This window comes from Diceros bicornis, chromosome 6, assembly GCF_020826845.1.
Source record: "Diceros bicornis minor isolate mBicDic1 chromosome 6, mDicBic1.mat.cur, whole genome shotgun sequence".
In the NCBI taxonomy this organism is placed as follows: Eukaryota; Metazoa; Chordata; class Mammalia; order Perissodactyla; family Rhinocerotidae; genus Diceros; species Diceros bicornis.
The window spans coordinates 52929394-52950247 of NC_080745.1; the positions used below are offsets into that span (position 1 = coordinate 52929394).

At 38.4% G+C, this 20854-nt stretch overlaps 2 protein-coding genes across 3 annotated transcripts in view; one reads left to right on the top strand and one right to left on the bottom strand.

Annotated features, from left to right (window-relative positions):
• Positions 1–20854, bottom strand: part of ASAH2 (N-acylsphingosine amidohydrolase 2) — a 213628-nt gene that overhangs the window by 23573 nt on the left and 169201 nt on the right. The gene's annotated exons all lie outside the window — the stretch shown is intronic.
• The window catches only part of A1CF (APOBEC1 complementation factor), a 51698-nt gene that overhangs the window by 9474 nt on the left and 21370 nt on the right, over positions 1–20854 (top strand). For both annotated transcript variants that reach the window (XM_058543440.1, XM_058543441.1), the window contains exons 2-5: positions 6835–6969; positions 9126–9256; positions 14146–14384; positions 20450–20614. In XM_058543440.1, coding sequence (XP_058399423.1) covers positions 6835–6969; positions 9126–9256; positions 14146–14384; positions 20450–20614 — 670 coding nt within the window. The remainder of the gene's footprint in view (positions 1–6834; positions 6970–9125; positions 9257–14145; positions 14385–20449; positions 20615–20854) is intronic.

Below are 20854 nucleotides of genomic sequence, written 5' to 3' on the forward strand. Positions count from 1 at the left end.
GTCTTTAACTGCATGTGAAAGCTTTATATAATTTAACCAGATCTTTGACTGCTACAATATTAGTCAATTCCAAAAGGCAAATTGTATCTATAAGTAAATAAAAAGTTGATGGGTCTATTGAATAAATTACACATTCCAAAAGGATAAAAGCCCACTATGGACAAAGGAATCACCTAAGCTTTCACCTAGCCATTTCTTGGATGGAATTGAGAGGTTCCTGTGGATTGGAGCAGTGTGTCAAGACACATGTCTAAACCCAGAAGTGAGCACGAACACAGCAAATCCTGGTCTCAAAAAAGTACACATCTGCTCTGCAGTCCATCATCATGTGAACTTCGTTGCAAAATGTGAACAGAAGGTTTTAGAAGTGAGTTGGCATTTTACTTGTTCTCTTATGTAGAGACACACTCAAAGAAAAATGTTTTCTGATTTCTAATTTTGTTTAAGGATATTTTTTAATTTAATATTCCCATGAACTGGCCAAAAACTTATATTACAAAAAGCTTTACAAAATACAAGTTATTTTAAAAGATGGTTTGCTTTTAAACACTCTAAGTATTAAGATGCTGAATTCCTAAAGGGTGGTTTACTACACTTAATCCTTAAAGGTAAAGGGAAAATATTCAACGATGATGTTAGTAAATGCATCATTGATAACATAAATTAGTTCTGCCTCCATAAGACAACTAATAACTTGAAATGAAATTGGGAATATTTTCCTAGGCAATAGGCCTTCAACAGCCTTCCAAAGTGAAATAGGAACATGATGCATAATTTTCTAAAAGTCATTTTCTTGGAAGAACTATATTATACATTTTTTAAGATCAAATGTGAGGGCTTTGAGGAGAGTGAAACAAATCAATTTTCAAGAGCCAAAAGCTACTTGCACATTTCTTCATGATTTTTGCCATAAATACATGCCACCAATAATATTATTTACTGAGAATTCATTAAATTAACTCACTTTTTATTCAAGGTAATTTTAAAAGTAAACTTTTTCTCACTTATGTAAGTGAAAAATCCACAGGATTTAAGTACATGAAAATTATATTTTTCTAATGTACAATAAAATGCATAATGTAAAATAAAACATTGGCCTATAAAGTGCCTAATATCATCTCACATACCACATTTTGAGAAACACTGGACTGTATGATGATAAAACTAAATTTATATTTGCCCATTATGTTCATGCTCTAGCTTGTCCTCTCTGTTTCTAACTGCAGCTCCACATTTCTACAAATTTCAACATCCCATTTATTCAGTCTTTATATCACAATTGTTATTGCTCTATTTTTGGAAAAATAATACTTGGCATTCATATAGCATATGCTTTGTAATGATTGTAAAAAAAAAAAAAAGCTAATAAGGGTAATGCCAACTTCTATAGTATATAAATTAAATTCTGCTTTCTAAAAATTGTCAGCCAAAAATAGATTTTACCAACATGAAGTCACTGATCTTAATGAGATGTGAAGGTGAACAAACTATATACAAAACAGATTATTATCTTTTATATAGAATTAACAGAATGAAGTTTCCCTATAGCACTGTCTGTTGTCCTCAGGCAACAAAAATGTCATAAGCATGCCAAAGGTACAATCACATCTAAAAGGATCCTTTTGGTTCATCTTATTTAAGGCCCTTTAGACTTGAGATATATACACATCTCCTTAAGTGATATATACGTGATATATAGGTGGAAAGTAATAGACATAATGTCTAATAGAGACTTTTATTCAAGCTCATAAATCAATAACTGGGAAAATTACAGATTTGGAATATAAAATTTCCAAATAATCGTTATTAAAGGGATTGAAATTACTACCTAGGAAAAAAAAACAGACTGAATGAGGGTTCATTCATTAATGTCCTTCCAGTTTATGAATGGGCTCACTTATGCGAGGGAACAAACCATCTGGTCTCCATGTTCCCTGAAGATGAACAAGAAAGTAGATGTAACACTCAACACAGAATTATGAGGCTGGTAAGCCTGAGAAGAAAAGTCATCATGACTTTTGAACAGTATATGTGCCATGAAGTTCACCAGATTAAGAATCATAGGACCTTTAGTCTAGTGTTTTCTGCAATAAATTACACCTGTGTGACTTTAGGTAAGTCACATAATATCTCTGGACTCAGTTTCCTCATCTGTAAAAAAAGCCTATTGAGTTAATATAAAAACCAAAGAGGGGGCCGGCCCCATGGCTTAGTGGTTAAGTGTGTGCGCTCCACTACTGGTGGCCTGGGTTCAGATCCTGGGGGCGCACCGACGCACTGCTTGTCTGGCCATGCTGAGGCGGCGTCCCACATACAGCAACTAGAAGGTTGTGCAACTATGACATACAACTATCTACTGGGGCTTTGGGGAAAAAAAGGAGGAGGATTGGCAATAGATGTTAGCTCAGAGCCGGTCTTCCTCAGCAGAAAGAGGAGGGTTGGCATGGATGTTAGCTCAGGGCTGATCTTCCTCACACACACACACACAAAAAAAACACAAAGAAAAATAATGTCATGACTACAAGCATGGACTCAGGATTCAAATTTTGTCTTTGTCATTTACTGCTTGCATGACTTCAAACACATTCTGTACCTTGGATTTCTCATCTATAAAATGAAAGTAATAGTCTCATCCTCATAGTTTTGTTGAGAAGATTAAGTGAGTTAATGCATGTACAGACCTTAAGAGTGCCTGACTCAGTTAGGGTTAGCTGTTGCTGTAGCTGTTGTTTTTTGCTGCTGTTACTGTTATGCGCAAGTAACAGAGCCAACTCTGGCTGATTAAGCAGAAAAGGAGTTTATTAAAAAGGTATTGGTTTACAGAAACTTTGGATTTGGAGAACTAGTTTTAAGAGTAAGCTTTTAGGAATGAAACCCAAAACCAGATCACAAAACTGGAAAGATAAAATGTATCCACCATCATGAAGTGTTCAGCAGTAAAGGTTTGCACCATCACAATTTCTGCACCAGAATTCAATTTTACTGTATTATAACTAAGACTGTCCCAGCTGCAAGGGAAGCTGGAAAAGCAAGTATCTGGCATTTTTAACTTCCGTAGGAAAAGGCAGTTTTGCCCAGATTCGCCAGATGTATAAAAATATCAAATGCCAGGTGGCCAAAATTAACTCAGTCCAGTTGACCTTCAAGCTAGGATTTAATGCTTAGAATCATTTATTAAAGGTTGAGTGGTTTTATCCAAGATCAAGAAGATGGTATACATAATTTCCTAAAGACTCTATGGTTCCATCATGAAAGGCTTAAAATATCTGTGACAGAAGAAACTTCCAAATACTCTTGACACATAAACTGAGTTACTGGGTTGGCTCAGTATTCAATATTTAAATTAAAGCTGCTGGATTTATAGTTAGAATTAGGTTTTCAATTTTTAATTTACATAGTTGAAGGTTTTCACCTATTTATGTGTGACTAGAGAGAGTAAATGGTTTCCAAGTCTTCAATTGGAAAAATGAAAGTTCCCAGAGTTTAATGAACATTCTCTCATGGAAAACAAAAACCTATAAACTATTAATACATCTGTGCTGCTGGGGGGGAATGCATCCCAGGAGAAGGACACCAGCCAGGAGGGGAAAGAGTGGTTATAACTGGGCTTTACCTATTTTAAACTCCTCAACTGTAAAAATAGTGCCTAAAATACCAGCAATCCAGCCCCTAATTATCCTTTCTGAGTAATGAACAGCTATTCTAACCCCATGACTAACGCCCAGGGCCTGTCTTAAATTGGCCTGGCCCTTCACCACTGGTGCATTCCAAGCCCAGTTGGTAGTTCACAGGACAAATCTCCCCCTGTGCATGAACTTCATAGAATCTGAACCAGCCAGACTCTTTACAACCCCAAAACATATTCTTGGGGAATTTATTTCAAGTGTTTATAGAAACCGCAGAAAGACAATTGGCTTTCCTGCCCAATCATTTTGGCTCATAAGCAGATGAATCCTCCTATACACATGATATGCACAAAATAGTTTAGTGACATTTTTAGCAATTATAGAAAGGACGAGAGTTGGAGGAAAAATATAAAAGGTCAGTTTGCTGGTTGCCTATTTATTTTTAAACTATCAGACAAAACTTGTCAAATTAGAAATTCTGGAATAGTCACTTTTCTATTAGGGGATGCAAGTTTGGTTTCGTCACCTAAAGTGTGAAAATACTGCCAAATTTATACTCAATTTATTCCAATAATCCATTGAACGGTGTACCTCTAGACATTTAAGATATACAGAAATGGCCTCAGAGGGATCATCATCAACCAAATCATCTGAGTCAGCCCAAGGAGGTAGATTGTAGTTTGGCAATAGAAATACGCCTCTCTGTAAGCAATAGATATGAGACATATTCTCCCCCAAAATTTGTGTAATAAAATGATTGGAAATTGGAAAGGATTTTAAATGTAGCAGAGAGTTTGCAATTTAATGGCATTTTTTTCATAAGTAAATATTTAAATGTATGGATCTCTTATAAGTGGTTAGGCTTCCGTATAATAAGGCAAAATGTTGGGATTAAGCTGATGGACTCTGAACCAGACTGTCTGGGTTCAAATCCTGACTTCTCTGCTTCCCAACGATGTAACCTCAGCAAACCACTGAATCTCTTTTGGTTTCAGTGTCTTCTATAAAATGGGGATAGTACTAGTCCTTAACCCATAATGTTGTCTGAGGATTAGAACAGTATCTGGCATGTAGTAAGTGCTAGATAAGTATTTGTTAAAAAATAAGGAAATAAAACTTTTAATATGTCTCTGAAAAGATCAAATTCATATTTTTTAGGAAATTCTTCGTTGAGATAAAGCCCACTGAATTCTTAAGTTTTTTTCTATAAGTAAAAAACATTTCATTTCTCAGATTTCTCAGTGATACCAAAGTTTTGCTAGTGGATAATCCTCAAGAATTTAGGAGAAGAAGAAAAAAATACAAGAACTCTTGAGGCAAATATTTAATAAAATAAAAAGCACCCAGTTGTATGAAGCAAAAAGTAATCAAGGCAAGGTAGAACACCCATCTGATATCTTTTTTTTTTATTTAAAGCAACATGATATAAATTATTAGGAATAAAAAAGTGATCATAACCACAGACATCATTTAATTACTGTGATCCAAAAAGCCTTTGTGCTAACACCTATAAAATAATTGAGGAAGATTCAAGTTGGTATATATAAAGATTTAACAGTGAAACTAGAAGCTGCTTTATTTTTTATTTTTTTTAAGGTTTTTTTTTTAACGTTTTTGTTTATTCATGACATTGTTTTTAAGTTAAACCCCTTAATTACTGAATTAATTTATTTATTTTTGGTGAGGAAGATTGTCCCTGAGCTAACACCTGTTGCCAATCTACCTCTATTTTGTATGTGGGATGCTGCCACAGCATGGCTTGATGAGTGGTGTGTAGGTCCAAGCCCAGGATCCGAACCTGTGAACCCCAAGCCTCAGAAGTGGTGCCCACGAACTTAATCACTATGCCGTGGGGCTGGCCCCAAAGCTGCTTTATTTTGGTTTTAAAGAATAAACAACTATCAGACAAAACAATGTCTTTGAACAACTAATGTGTCTTTTAAAAATACACATAGAAAAATATTTGGAAGGGCAGACAAACTTAACAGTAACTACTTCTACGGATGGATAGGGTGATGCATTGGGGAATTTTTCCTTTACCTTACACGTTACCATGTTTTCCAACAACCTGTATCATTTTATAGCATAAAACTTTTTAAAGTATTAATTATAGAGGTACTGATATTTGGTCCCTTATACTTTCCTTTCTCCAAAAATCATAATAAAGAATAATGACAAAGAACTCTGGCTATGCCTAAGTCGATAGCAAATTTATCCTTCCCCAGCAAATGAACTGTTTCAGATCAGTAGTGGTAGATTAGGCCTATACTTCACTTTGGGGCCCCTGAAGTCACTTTTGGGTCTTTAACCTCTAGAAAAATAAAGATAGCAATGCAGAAAAGCACCAGTGCTACTCCTCCTCCAAAAGGAAGTTGAATTTGCAAGGGTTTGTTAGACAAAGGAAAAAAAATAGAAGCTAATTTTATTTGGACTGAGAAAGCATTGTTCTCCACAAAGAGATCCAACATTAACAAACACCTCTCACCATCTTGTCAGCTTTGAAAATAGACTTAAGTGTCTCACTAGCTAACCCCAAAATTAGCCAGTCCAGTCCTTCCAATGCTATTTTTCATAATTTTTCAATTTAGGGGCTCACATTGCCTTGCTTGGCACACGAAAGAGCCTAAACCCAGGGAGGCAAGAAGAGAATTAATTGAATGTGTATCACATGCCAAGACCTGTGCCATGCATATTTGATGCATTATCTCCTTTAATCAAAAGCTGGTATTATGCCCACTTTGTATATGAGAAAACTGAGGTTCTGAGAAGTTAAGTCATTTGCCCAAGTCCCCACAGCTAGTGAATTATTGAGCCAAGCAGTCCAGCTCCAGAACCCTTACCACCACAACACTTAGACTTCAATGTTAAATCAGAGCCCTGGATTCAAATTATAGTCAGATCCTTTGATTATTAGGCACTGGTGACTTTGAATGACAAAAAAAATACTAGTAGCTCCTTATATTTGTCCAGCACTTTACAAGTTTTCACAAGGCTTAATTTGAGCCAGTTGCTGAAGCACAGAGCGTGGTATTAAAATCCATGTAAAAGAGACTTTGATTTTTATCCTCTGACCAGTCCACTACTATTACTTGTCAATGATAAATATGTTCCTTATTGTGAAATGATTTTGAAAATAATCGAAGAACTCAAACTAAAGATTCTATATTGTTTTCTTCTCTCCCTCATACAATCCACACTGGATTTGCAGGAAAATGGACAAAGAAAATATGGTGGCCCTCCTCCTGGTTGGGATGCTGCACCTCCAGAAAGGGGCTGTGAAATTTTTATTGGAAAACTTCCCCGAGACCTTTTTGAGGATGAACTTATACCATTATGTGAAAAAGTGAGTTGAAATTTAATATAAATTTTCTTATCTTTCAAGGGGAAAACAGCACTCTCTTCACTGCTTTCACTCTCATTCTTCTTGGTCAGCGATGGTTTCTTTTCCAATTGCCATTTCTCAATCATGGATGAAGTTATAACATTCCTAACTGTTAGTGACTGTCCCCTTATTATCACTGCCTTGACTCAGTTCTCTGTCCTGTTACTGACAGCTTGAACTACCATTGCTGATGACTTTCAAATCTATATTTCAATCCCTGATCTCCAGTGGCACAGCCATCTCACTGCAAACTCAATGTGTCTATCAATCTAAATTAACACTACAACAACCTGTCTAAAATAAGATATTGCTCCAACTCCACATTTTAATATGATTTTATAAAGTATAACATTTTCACGTAAAAATAATGTGTATGTTTGTCATGGCTCAAATGTGTGCCTATACCTATTGATCCAGAATGAAATTTCCTTCTATGAGTTTGAATTTCTTGACTGCCCTAATGCAACAGCAAGATTAATAACATGGTTTCTCAAAGTCATTATTTATTTATGTATGTATTTATGTATTTATTTATTTATTTATTTATTGTGAGGAAGATCAGCCCTGAGCTAACATCCATGCTAATCCTCCTCTTTTTGCTGAGGAAGACCGGCTCTGAGCTAACATCTATTGTCAATCCTCCTCCTTTTATTCCCCCCAAAGCCCCAGGAGATAGTTGTGTGTCATAGTTGCACATCCTTCTAGTTGCTGTATGTGGGAGGTGGCCTCAGCACGGCCAGGGAAGCGGTGCCTCTGTGCGCGCCCGGGATCCGAACCCAGGCCACCAGTAGCAGAGCGCATGCACTTAACCGCTAAGCCACGGGGCCGGCCCTCAAAGTCATTATATAATTAAGGAATAAATTTCCTTAGTTTTAATTCCAAATGATATTTTGTTACTAAACCCAAAGTTAAAGGGAGAATACAAAATTAAAATTTATTTTCAATAATTTACGAAGTGGTGTTCAAACAACCACATTCCTAGAAAATTTAGTAAAAACGAGAGTTTAGCTATTTCTTTCCCTAAATGCCAAAATCGATTGTGTGTGTGTGTATAACTCAGCGTCAGATTCAGAACTGCTCCTAATTTTATACAAACAATCTCACTTGGCATGTGCACAAATTATGAAGACTTAATCCTGTAAGAATCTTAAATAGTGAATCTGAAAATGAACGCCAAGAAACACATGAAGCACATCAGGTGAAGCTCTTTCCTAATGAGCCCAGGAGAATTGGTGTCATCACTGAATACCTTGAGGTAGGATGGGCGGGGTAAGGCTGAGCCGAGAAGCAACCAACCACTGAGGTAATAGCATATGCCTATTGACACCTCTTCTCCTTGCACATGCTCCTCCTATTTGGTCCACACTTCCTACAGCAGCCCGCAATAATAAACTGCTGAGTCTGGATTGCTAGAGAACATTTGGGGTAGCAGGAGGGAATAGTGTGCAGGCAAAGCAGAAGAACTGTCGCCAGAGGGACAGAGTGAGTGCCCTCCTACTGTGGAGGTCCTGGCCCTGGGGTCTGTTGGATAAACCTAGCATTTACCTTCAGCCCACAGAGGGAGAAAACAACAGGGGTCCCCAGACCAGCCTCTGAAACATCTTCTGTGTTCATCTTGATGTCACGGTGGGGGAAAAAGACAGCTAGGAAGTCAGTTAGGCAAGGTTCCAAATGAGTGTTCCTGGTTTTTGTTTTAAACATCAGTGGTAGAGTATGATCAAGTAAAAATAAAACTGGGAATTTCAGAGGTCAACATAGAGGGCAAGGACAAATCTATGAAGAAATTGTACTTCTGATGACAAATGCGTTTTCTGGTCCCTAACACGTTGTATAAATCCACAGATAATTGTGTGATGAAAGGTCACTCGCTCTGTCAGGCACATATTTTGTTAACTCAGGCTGAAATGCCACTTGTACACGTTTTCTTTATTTAACTTGACTTTGCCCATGAGTCAGATAACAGATCTGAACCCAGCATGAAAATATGCAAACCATTCCACACGGGATGCAAATGCCAAACACAGCGAAGATAGACATCAGAAAACATTGTCTGTGTGTGTTCCACTTGGAATTACAAATGTATAAATATGAATGTTCTCTTTTTCTATTACTTGTAGATAGGTAAAATTTACGAAATGAGGATGATGATGGATTTTAATGGCAACAATAGAGGATATGCATTTGTAACATTCTCAAATAAACAGGAAGCCAAGAATGCAATCAAGCAACTTAATAATTATGAAATTAGGTAAGATCCACTTCTTTTAGATTAAAAGTGAATCACACAATGTACCTGTATCTGTTCTTCTATCAAGTTTATCTAACATAGTATACGCAAAAGACAGCCAAACCAGAAATAAAAAAGGATAGTTCTTTTCTTTGGTGAAAATCAATTTAATGAAATATTTATTGAGTATCAACACTATATAAGGCGACAAACTAAGTTCTGTGAAATGTTCAAAGAAACAAAATTCATTAATTTATCCATTTCATAAATATGTGGTTTTCCCTGTTCAAAATATTGGAAATATCAAGTACACTTTCCTAGCCTCATAATAAGCAAATGGATACATAACACTATTTAAAAGAGTATGAAAAAATAAAACAAGGAAATGGAATAAAGTTGTGTGTGGAGTTTGCTGCTCTAGCTTGGTGTATTTAGGAAAATACTCTCCGGGAAAGTAGAATTTGATCCGAGACTTGAATGAAAAGCGTCAGCCGTGACAGTCAGACCTGGAGGAAGATTACTCCAGAGAAAGAAAGAAGAGCAAGTGCAAAGATCCCAAAATCACCACAAGCTTGATGTGTTAGAGGGACAGAAAGAAAGCCAATAAAGCAGCTGGAACAGAGTAGAGAGGAGGGTTGAAGGCAATACAGTTGGAGAGCCTTATACTCCGTGATTAAGAATTTGGATTTTATTCTAATAAAAAGGGGAGTCATAGGAGGGTTTTAATTAGATTCATGCTTTTTAAGACATTACTCTGGCTGTTGGGTGAAGAAGGGACTTCAGCAGGCTAAGGATTGATGGAGAGAAGCCAGCGAGAAAGCTCCTGTAGTAGTCTGGATCTAGACAAGAGATGATGGTGGCTGCACAAGGGGGTTAGTGGTGGAGGAGGTGAAAAGGGGTCAGATTTGGGGTATATTTTGGTAGTTGAATAGACAAGATTGGCTAAGTATTGGATTTAGAGTGAGTGAATTTAGAATTCAGGGAGGAAACCCAGGATTTTGGTCCAAGTATCTATGGATGAGATAGTGTCATTGGGATGGAAAAGACTAGAAGAGTAGGAACATCAAGAGCTCAGTTTGGGGAAATTTACATTTGAGATGCACATTAGACATCCCAGGGGAGGTGTTGAAGAGGTGCTTGTGTATGTGATATTGGAGTCAGGAGAGAGGTCACGGTGAAATGTGAATTTGGAGGCCATATATAGGCAATATGTAAAATGATGGGACTAGCGGAGGGTGTCAGAACATAACTGACCCTGTGCAATCAATAACTGATTTTTATAAAGTGGAAATGGGGCTAACTTGATGAAATTGAGTTCTAAAACCTTCACTTAGAGAAGGAACTGTCATAAATCCTTTCTTAAAGGAAGCCTTGGGCCATCTACAAGAAAGATTAAAAAACTACTTTAAACTGTGCAGCAGTTACAAAGCAATGGTTTTGGGGTCAGACAGGTCTCTCTTGAGTGCCAGCAAGTAACTTAACCTCTCTGAGCCTCAATTTCCTCATCTATAAAGTGGGGATAATAATACTCATTTCACAGGTTTTTTGTAGGGATCCAAAAATATTTTAAAATGTTTAGCCCAGCGTTTGGAACACAGCAGTATACCAATAAATGGTAGAACTGTTACATATTAGCACATTCATCAATTCTAAGATGCAGTTTTTCACATGCATTTCCTTTCTGTAATAGAGATGCACCTTAAAATTGATGGAATTTTAAATTTGATGAATACTAATAGAGTAGATTTCCTACCATTATTTTTCTCTCACTTCCTATAGGCCCAAATGAGTCATGCATTCTCCTTATAATTCTGTAAATCAATCAACTACTGGGTCATTTTTCTTAAATCTCTTAGCCACGAAAAGATCCATTGGATTTGGCAACTACTAGTAGCCTAGCCATTCAGTTCCAAGGTTGGATTCTGGAATAGAGTCTTGGAGAAAGTATAAAGGAGGTCCCCTTCCCACACATGCCTCGATGGACCCAAAAGAGTTCTGTCTGGTATGTGGAGGATTGTTCGGTGTGGGAATCAGGAGATAAAAACACAGGTTTCTTTGGACAAATCCTTTGACCTCTTTTAGCATCAGTTTTATCATTAGCATCTGATCACACAGAGATGTTCTGAGTATTCGTCACATGAAGTAATATATACTAAAGGTTTTGAAAATATTTGGAATAATATTACAGTTATATGGTTTCAGGGATTGGAAGATTCCCCATTCCTTGGTCTTTCATGGAACCTAGACATCTTAACAGTAAGGGTTATTCCCAAAATGGTGTTTAAGTTGAGATGGATGTAGAATTGACTATGTGGGGAATCAATAGATTTTGCTGTATCTACTTAACACATTGTTACACACACACTGTCAGTATTTGTTGAAAATATATAGGGTATGAATAACGAATACAATCAATTTCGTATGGTCACTAATAAATAACAGTATCCTCTGGGAATTTCAGTATCTTCATCTATAAAATAGAGATAAAAAAATACCTGTCTCATGGGAGTGTTGTGAAAAACAAATGAGATAACGCATGTAAAGCTCCATGCCTGACACATATCAGATGCTCTATACATGTTTGCTAATTGTAATGATGGTGGTGATGGTGGAGGAGGAGCAAAAGAAAGAAAAGAAGAACTAGGGCAAAGCATTTGAAAAGATAAAGTTGGTAGCCAAAATTCCAGTCAAAGTTCAGGATGGATATCAGAAGCAAGGTGAAGGCACAGAGTGACTTCAAAATTTAAGGAGTAGGGTAAATGGAATGTGAAATAGCAGAATAGATGCTCCAGAACGAACCTCACCTAATTCCTCTCTGCCTTGGATCAGTCCTGCCAGAAAGGGAATCTTTCTTGCAGAGAAGAGAATAACCTTCAATTTGCTTTTAGCCGCTATGTCTCAGGGGAGAGATAAGCTTCTTATCCGGAAAAAACCCACAATTGTCATATCATCCTCCTCATCATCAAATATTCACTGAGCATGGTCTAAATGCCTGGCTTCTGAAGACATTAAAGTCGTGCCCTCAGCCTTTGAGAGATGGCTTTTCGTCTCCAAGCAATTCCGGGAAAGGTGCCTGACAAACCACACTGGTTTAAAAATAGGATATGGAGAGTCTAGGCTCCCCCTGCTGGTAACTGATGCCTGACTGGCCCTCTAACTATCAAAAATAATATAATTTCTAAATAAATAATATTTTGGAATAGAGGGGTTTTTTTAAGCTAAAAAAAAAAAACCTGAAAGATCACTTTATCAACACTCCCCTCCCCCCAGCAAAACCACATTCCTAGGGCAAGGTTCACCAGACTGAGATGGACCTATCACAGATCTGATATGCGGTCCTTGGTTCTTCAGCAAAGCACAGAAGACAACTAGGACAGTGGCTCAATCCTGGTCAGAACACCTGCCACACAACTGAGAGCCACTAGTTCCAAGAAATCAGAGAAATTTCCCACTCACCTGGCTGAGTGCTTTTATTCATGATGAACAAGTAGTTTCTGTTAAGGGAACTTTACCCTTTTTAATAATTTTGTGTTATTACAAAAGTCACACAGCCTAATACACAACACAAAAAAGAGCAAAAATCAAAAAGTAATAAAAGTTAAAACCATTCCTCCATAACTCATAACTCCATAATCACTATGTTGACTTTTTATTGTTTTTCTAGATTTTCTATATAGTTTTAATCAAAATGGCCTTCTCATATTCTTATTTTACAGTCTTTTTTTTTTTAACTGAGCAGCATATCATAAACTAGATTTTTAACCAATATATATTCTTCTACATTACTGTGTTTCATGACTGCAGAGCATTCTACAGTGTGAATGCTCATCTTTTGTTTATCAGTGATTCTCAGTCAGAAGCAGTATTGTCCACCCTATGGGGCATTCAGAAAGATGAAGAGGCATTTTTGGATGACCTAATGGGTGGCTATTGGCATTTAGTGGGCAAGAACCAGGATGACAAATAACAATAACAATAAACAACATCTCAGTTGAGATACATTAAACAGGTCCTATATGGTGTATTTTGCTCATTTCCAATTTGGGGTATGTTTTAAATAACAACAATGAATATCCTTATACATAAATCTTGGTGCTCATTTCTGCTTCCTAATGTCACTTTCTAAGGAGCATTATTTGGTCAAAGGTTATGCACACGTAAGACGTTTGTTAGATTTTGCCAAATGTCCTCCAGAAAACTTAAATCAATCTACACTCTGCCAGTGAAGGTATATGTCAACTTGCTGATAAGCAACACTGTACAGTGGAAGAAACGGGGACTGAACTGAGAATCTGGAGGCCAGTTTCATCCCTTAAAATCTATAAAATCTAAAGCAAGTCACTTAATTTCTTGGAGTCTCCAGTTCTTCATCTGTAAAATGGAAATAACACCTACTCTGCCCATTTTACAGGCTCCTTGTGAAGGCCAAATGAGATGATATGTGAAAATCTGTTCAAGTATAGGGAACTATTTTTAATAGCAATCGTGTCAGAATAGCTTCTCTATTTGACTTGAAAAGAAAAGGAGCACCAATGGTGCAAACTCAAATGCCTCCAGAGCCAGGCTGGTGACATGAGTAATGTGGGCCAGCAGTAAAGGCCTCCTATTGGGGGTACATTAGGGAGTGGTGAGGATTGACGATAACTGGTGAATCCATGTCCATTCTAAAGAAAGTAGATGCTACTCAGCTTCAAATAATTTTTTTCCTTTAAAAATGTAGATCCAACGTTTACATCTTCCGATTTCTCAAAAGCAGTCACGACTCGCCAAAAATAGTTTTAACACTATGAAGACCAAACATCCCACATCTGCAGACCATATCTGGTCCAGGGCCATACATTTTCAACTTCAGTCTTAAACCTTAATCACACAAAGATTCTCACCAACCAAAATGCCCGCTCTTTTTGCAGAAATGGGCGTCTCTTAGGGGTCTGTGCCAGCGTAGACAACTGCCGATTGTTTGTTGGGGGAATCCCAAAAACCAAAAAGAGAGAAGAAATCTTATCAGAGATGAAAAAGGTCACCGAAGGAGTTGTCGACGTCATTGTCTACCCAAGCGCTGCAGATAAAACCAAGAACCGGGGCTTTGCCTTCGTGGAGTATGAGAGTCATCGGGCAGCCGCTATGGCCAGGAGGAAGCTTCTACCAGGTTGGCACCCCTTCCTCAAAGATGAGACTTCTCCACTCTGTCCTGCCTGCCTCAGCCTGCTGTGCTCCTTAGCAAAGAAAGCAGACGCTTGCTGTTCTTTCTTTGCTCCCTATCTTTGGTTATGTCGCATTCTAAATTCTTCATCCTTCTTAGCTATCGCACAGTAGATTCAGTTCCCTGACGTTTTCTCAGGCTGGGTTCTGAAAAATATTCATTCTATGCATTGTCTGATTGACACACACTGGAGAAATCCAGAACTTTAAGCTATAGCAACTCTATAATGAATCCTTAAAGTGAAGAATCTTCTTACAAGTAAATATATCAATCAACAGTTATCTTCATATATAGATTTTGTTACCAGGCTTATTAGAAATAGGGTATATTATCCCTTACAATGTAGAAATAAGAAACCTACAAGTGATACATTATCCCAATGGCAAGTAAGTGATATACTTTTATTACGACTCCCTAGAGTCTAATAATTTCTGCCTCATTTGGGGGAATAGAAATAATAGCTCTCCATAGAAAAGCACCTTTGTTGGGTGCTACAAACACCGGGTAGGTCCCATATGGGCAATAACCATCAATGCCTGAGTTTAAAAGACTGCATCAAAACACTGCCTCAGTCAGATCAACTTAAGAAAAATTGCTGAAAGTCCTCTGCCCATTCTAAAGTATTCACTAAAATTTACACAAAGTAAGGTACTAAAATGATAACAGGATTTTAAGAATGACAGACTGGACACATTGAAATCAACTCTTCTCATGAACATTATGGGAGAGCCTACAGAATCAAAAACAAAACAATAAAAACACCTAGATTTATGTTGTCCTTATACACATTCTTAAAAACAAAACCCACCAACAGTGGGATTAGCCCTCTAGAAATTTTCAAAATTGAAAGATGGCTTCTGAACTTGGGGAAATTTTTTAGTAATATTTTCATGAAGGCAGCGTAAAGTGAAAAAATTATGAGATAGCTCAAAATATTGCTGAATGTATCAGAGAGGGGGATATTTTTCATGCTGAAGCTTCCATTCACTACTTCCTCACTACCCAATGGTCAAGTCTTCTGACTCACAGGTGCATAGAATCACTAAAACCCCTCATGGGACATACCTAGCCTCTCAGTGACCTGAACTTAATATTTCGCTGTCCTCTTCAGCTCCTCTCTTCTTCAACACCAACAATTCTGCCATTGAAAGTCCCTCATATCCATCCTGTTCTCAGGCCATCATTATAGTCTAAACACATATATTCCCAAACATAGATTTTTTTTTTAAAGTCCCCTAATAATTCTCCCAGCTCTTCTCTCCCTTGGATGCACCCCACCCTCTGCCTACTCCATCCTGAACATTACCACCAGGTTAGTGTTCCCACGATACGATGTCATCCATTCAACAAGTTCTTGCAAATAGTAGAAATTCAATCTCTATCTGTTGATAGGCTGAATAGTGTCACTTCTCAGTTGAAAAATATTCACCACCACCTTGCTGCATATGAGATAAAGATTAAATCTCTCAGCCTATCATTCAAGGCCTTTCATTCATGGCCCCTGTCTTTACAACCATATTTGCTACCTTCTATTTCCCAGTGAAAACTCTCCTTTCTATCAGGACCAACTCCTCAATGTCCTAGACAATGCCATGCTCGTTTTTGTCTCCTTCATTTATAATGCTGTATCCCCTAATAGAATGACCTACCCCTCCCTCTCTCTGCTGACTCATGGCTTTCAAAACCCCAGCTCAGCTGCCACTTCCTTGAGAAACTGGCTGCGACTACTCCAGCCCACTTTAATCACTATCCTCCTTCATTGTTTGTAAAAACAAAAGTACGGGGCTCGGCCCCATGGCCAAGTGGTTCAAGTTCCACACAGTCTGCTTCCGTGGCCCGGGTTCACTTGTTCAGATACTGGGCAAGGACCTACTCCACTGACCAGCCGTGCTATGCTGTGGCGGTGTCCCACATAGAAAATAAAGAAAAGAGGAAGATTGGCATAGATGTTAGCTCAGGGCTAATCTTTCTCAAGCAAAAAAAGAGGAGGATTGGCAACAGATATTAACACAAGGGGAATCTTCCTCAGCAAAAAACAACAACAAAAAACCGGAATACGCACAATCATTTTGGGGGTGGGGGAGGATAACAGTAAAAGAGGGTCCAGAATGGGAGAAAGATAGTTTTCAGGGGCCAATCAGTGTTCCTGGAGAATCTCAACTTCCTGTCAGCTTCCCTTCTCTTCAAAGAAACAGCATATTAACCCACAGAAAGAGTTTCTGTCTATCTGAATTGAGCTGACTAGGACAGGCAGGGCTGAGCAGCTGGGCTTCAGGAATTCTCCAGCGCTTTCTTATGCTTCCATCCAAGGTCCTGACTTTTCCTTATGGATTCTCTGTCCAGGATCCCCCAATATAGAGGCTATTTCGCTCTCCCCATTCACTACCTATCTTCATTATGATCTGAGGCAGCCCCCTCGCCTACAGCCCTTTGGGTTGGTCTCAGCTGCATTGAGTTTCATTCAACTGGACTTTAGTCGGGCTGCCTCATCAGCAGACTAACAAGATGAGGCAGAGTGGTGAAAAGCCAGCCAGAGCAAACTTTCATTTCTACTGAGGCCTGAGAGTAAAATCTATTACCCATTTGGACACTCTACCTATTACCTCACCATAGATTCAACAGCAACAAAGAATTTCGGTAATTGGCAATCCTCTGGAGAGCCTAGTTTGAAAGAATGAGGAGATCTTTAAGATACCTGATAAGCAAGGACCATAAGACGCTTTTCCTTCTTAATTGATCCAGACTTGGAGACAGAGAGAAAATTCTTGTCTGATGTGATGTATTGGCTCCCTAGCTACCTACCTCCTCTGTTAATAGTGGCAGCTCTCTCTTGACAAAATGTGTCTTTGCTGAGGTGTGTACGGAACAAAGTTGTTGCATCCAACTCAGAGGCTATCAAAGCATTTTAAAGATGCTCTGAAAAAAGTTCTAACAGTCGTTAGCCTGCATAAAAATCACTTGAAGGGCTTGTCAAAGCACATATTGCTGGGCCCCACCCCCAGAGTTCCCTGATTCAGTAGGTCTGGTGTGGGGGCTGATAATTAACATTTACAACAAGTTTCCAGAATGCTACTGCTCCTGGGACTGCAAATTTGAGAACCAGTAATCTAAATCAATGATTATCCTTTGAGGGCTGCAAATCTGAATCACCTGAGGAGGCTTCTAAACATGGTCAGTTCTCAAATCAACCTCTAATCAATTGAATCTTCTTCTCTGGGTTGCAAAGTTGGGGCACTGGTGTTTTTAAGTTTTCCAGATGATTCTTGTGAAACCAAATTTTGTGATCCACCACTAAATCTGTCAATTAATGATACTGGGCATCCACATGCATGGGAGGTAAATAGGAACATGTGGGGAACCACTCAGAGTGGAAATATTTATTAAGCATCTACAGTGTACATTGCTCTCTTCTAAATGACAGAGGCAATTCTAAAAATATCATACCTAAACATTGCACTCAAAAAGTGCATTTTCTGGGCCGGCCCCGTGGCTTGGTGGTTAAGTGCGCGCGCTGCGATGCTGGTGGCCCGGGTTCGGATCCCGGGTGCGCATCGAGGCACCACTTCTCCGTTCATCCTGAGGCCGAGTCCCACATGCAGCAACTAGGAGGATGTGCAGCTATGACGCACAAATATCCACTGGGGTTTTGGGGGGAAAAAATAAAATAAATAAAATCTTAAAAAAAAAAAAAGTGCATTTTCTGAGGAAATATACAAGAAAATAGACCAAAAAAGAGTATTAAGAGGAGAGAACATTGTTGTATCATCGTTTAAAAGTGATAAAGTAAGTCCTTTATATGCATCACGTCCTTTTGTCTTCACAACAATCCTATTAAGTAGGTACTTTTATTATCCCAATTTTACAGATGAGAAAATTGATGCTTAGAAGGATTATGTTTTCTAGACAGGATCATTGATCTGATATTTGAACTTGTCTGTTTTCAAAGCTCATGTTCCCAAATCACTCTGCAACACTGACTTCCACAGAGATGTTTGTAGAAATCACTACTTCCCATACCTCCTCTCGCTTCTCTCCATTTTAGCCTTTTGTCTATCTTCAGACCTGTGGACAGCTTACCATGGTCCCAGGCTGGGAAGGCAAAAGCCAATGTACTAGAACAGTGGTTCTCAACCTTGGCTGCATGTTAGAATGAACTGAGGTGATTTTAAGAGTCCTGAGGACCAGACCACTTATATCAGAACTAGGAAGGAGAGTCCAGGGGTCAGCGATGAGCTGGTAAAGCTTTAACAGCCAACTCCCAGGGGAAAATCAAAAGCCCTGATCTGTAGCATTTGCGGATTTCCATGGTATTAACACTTCCACTGTGGCTGATTTCAAGCTACCAAGGTGACATTAACTGGCTCACAAAATTCTGAAAATTTAACAATCTATTCTTGCAAGTGGATAGGAATTCGGTCCGGCACACCATTGAGTGGAACCCGAGTTTCAGTATTTTTTAAAGCTCTTCCAGTGTGGGGCCAAGGTTGAGAACCACTAGGCTACAGACACTAGAGTCACCTGGGAGCCGTAGAGATCTTGGGGTAAGAGAAACAGCAAAGTCTATATAAAGCATAGAAAAGGAAGGGAAGGTAAGCAAAAGGAATAGAAGGAAAAGGAAGGGAGGGGTAAAAGGGAAGACGAGGGGAAGGAAGAGAGTAATGAAGAAAACTATCCTCTGGGATTCAACGCAGAACAAGGTATCCAGATCGCTGGGGTAGCAAGAGCCAGCCTCTCTAGGATCAGCTAACTCATTAGGATGCATCTATTCTTTGTTTGGGTTTTAAAATGTCAGTGCCACAGATGCTTTCATTGACTGCTTTTCAAAGAATAAAAAGATGCATTTTGGTTGAAAATAATTGCCTCCCAGGTGTAATAATTAAACAACTAAACCCTTACCAATACTGAGAATTTCTGATTTTGTTCTCTCAACCTTTGTATTGCTTCCAGGATATAGCTCGTTCCAAAACAACTTATAAAAAATAAACAAGATTTCCAATCAAATTTAGAAATTGAGTTGACCCTCACCCTCCTCTCCTCATTTCAATGTGGATCTGCACTGTGTAGAGGTACAGGGCTAAGTAACAAAAAACAAAAGGGAGTGGTGGAGAAGTGAAACAGATCTGGGCAAGTTATCCTCTGTAAAGCTCATTTCCTCTTCTGTAAAATTGAGAAGATCGTCCCCCTCCTTATAGAGGTACTGTGAGAAGGAACTGAGATAGCACACGGGAAGTACATAGTATACTGCAAGACACTCAATGAATTGCAATTATAGGAATACAAAAATATACATACTCATGGATAACAACTACACTTTTAAGAAGAGCTCAATTTCTCATCATACACTCTTCCATTGCTCTTTGTCTTCTTCATTTGGATAAAAAAATTTTTTTCTCCAGATTCCCAAGTTGTTAATATTCTGACAGAGAGACAACCAGGAGGCAACACAGTCTGTTGGAGCCCTGACCAAGTGTAAGGGACAGAGAACAAACTAGGGGTGCCTGAGCCCTGCCCACCCTTGCCAATGCACCATTTTTTGGACAGCTCACTGGTGGCCCCTGGCCACACAGATTCCAATAGCAGCAGACATACTTCTTAATGACCTTTCTAACGCAACATAAGTCAGACTCTATGTCTGAGCCCTAAATCCATTCTTTTCCTTTCTCCCCTTTTGCCATCTCACCTTCAACTACTATATTCACCCTGTGAAAGCTGTTCTAGGACCCAAACATGCCCACTGCTGCCTCATTTCTGTTCCATTTCTAACCACATCTTAGTTTCCTTTATACTTAGTCATTATAATAAGCCACTTGTCATCTAGAACTCCCTTCCAGCCAGCTCTTACATCTATTTGGAATCTCTCTTAAAATCAATAATCACCTCTTGCAATATTTGTTTTCTTGCTCAATCAAGACCTCAAGGGTCAGTTCAATTTAAAAGGCCATCAGTATGAACTGAGATGATGTTGTCCTGATTTCTATATAATTAATCATACTTGTGATCCTTTTCAACAGGAAGAATTCAGTTATGGGGACATCCAATTGCAGTAGACTGGGCAGAACCAGAAGTAGAAGTTGATGAAGACACAATGTCTTCAGTGAAAATCCTTTATGTAAGAAACCTAATGCTGTCTACCTCTGAAGAGATGATTGAGAAAGAATTCAACAATATCAAACCAGGTGGGACATATTATAGAAGATTACTTTTTCAAAATGTACTTTAAAAACACTTATGGTTGAGACAACGTCCCGTAACTTTAAATAGGATAGTTTTCATCTATCATTCTTGCAATTGCATGCAAACTACTAAAACTATATTCCTACCTTTGGATTAGAAAACTAGAGACATATAGTACTACAACATTTATCAGTATTATAATTTTACATTTATCTGTGTGATTACTTAACGTGTACATATTT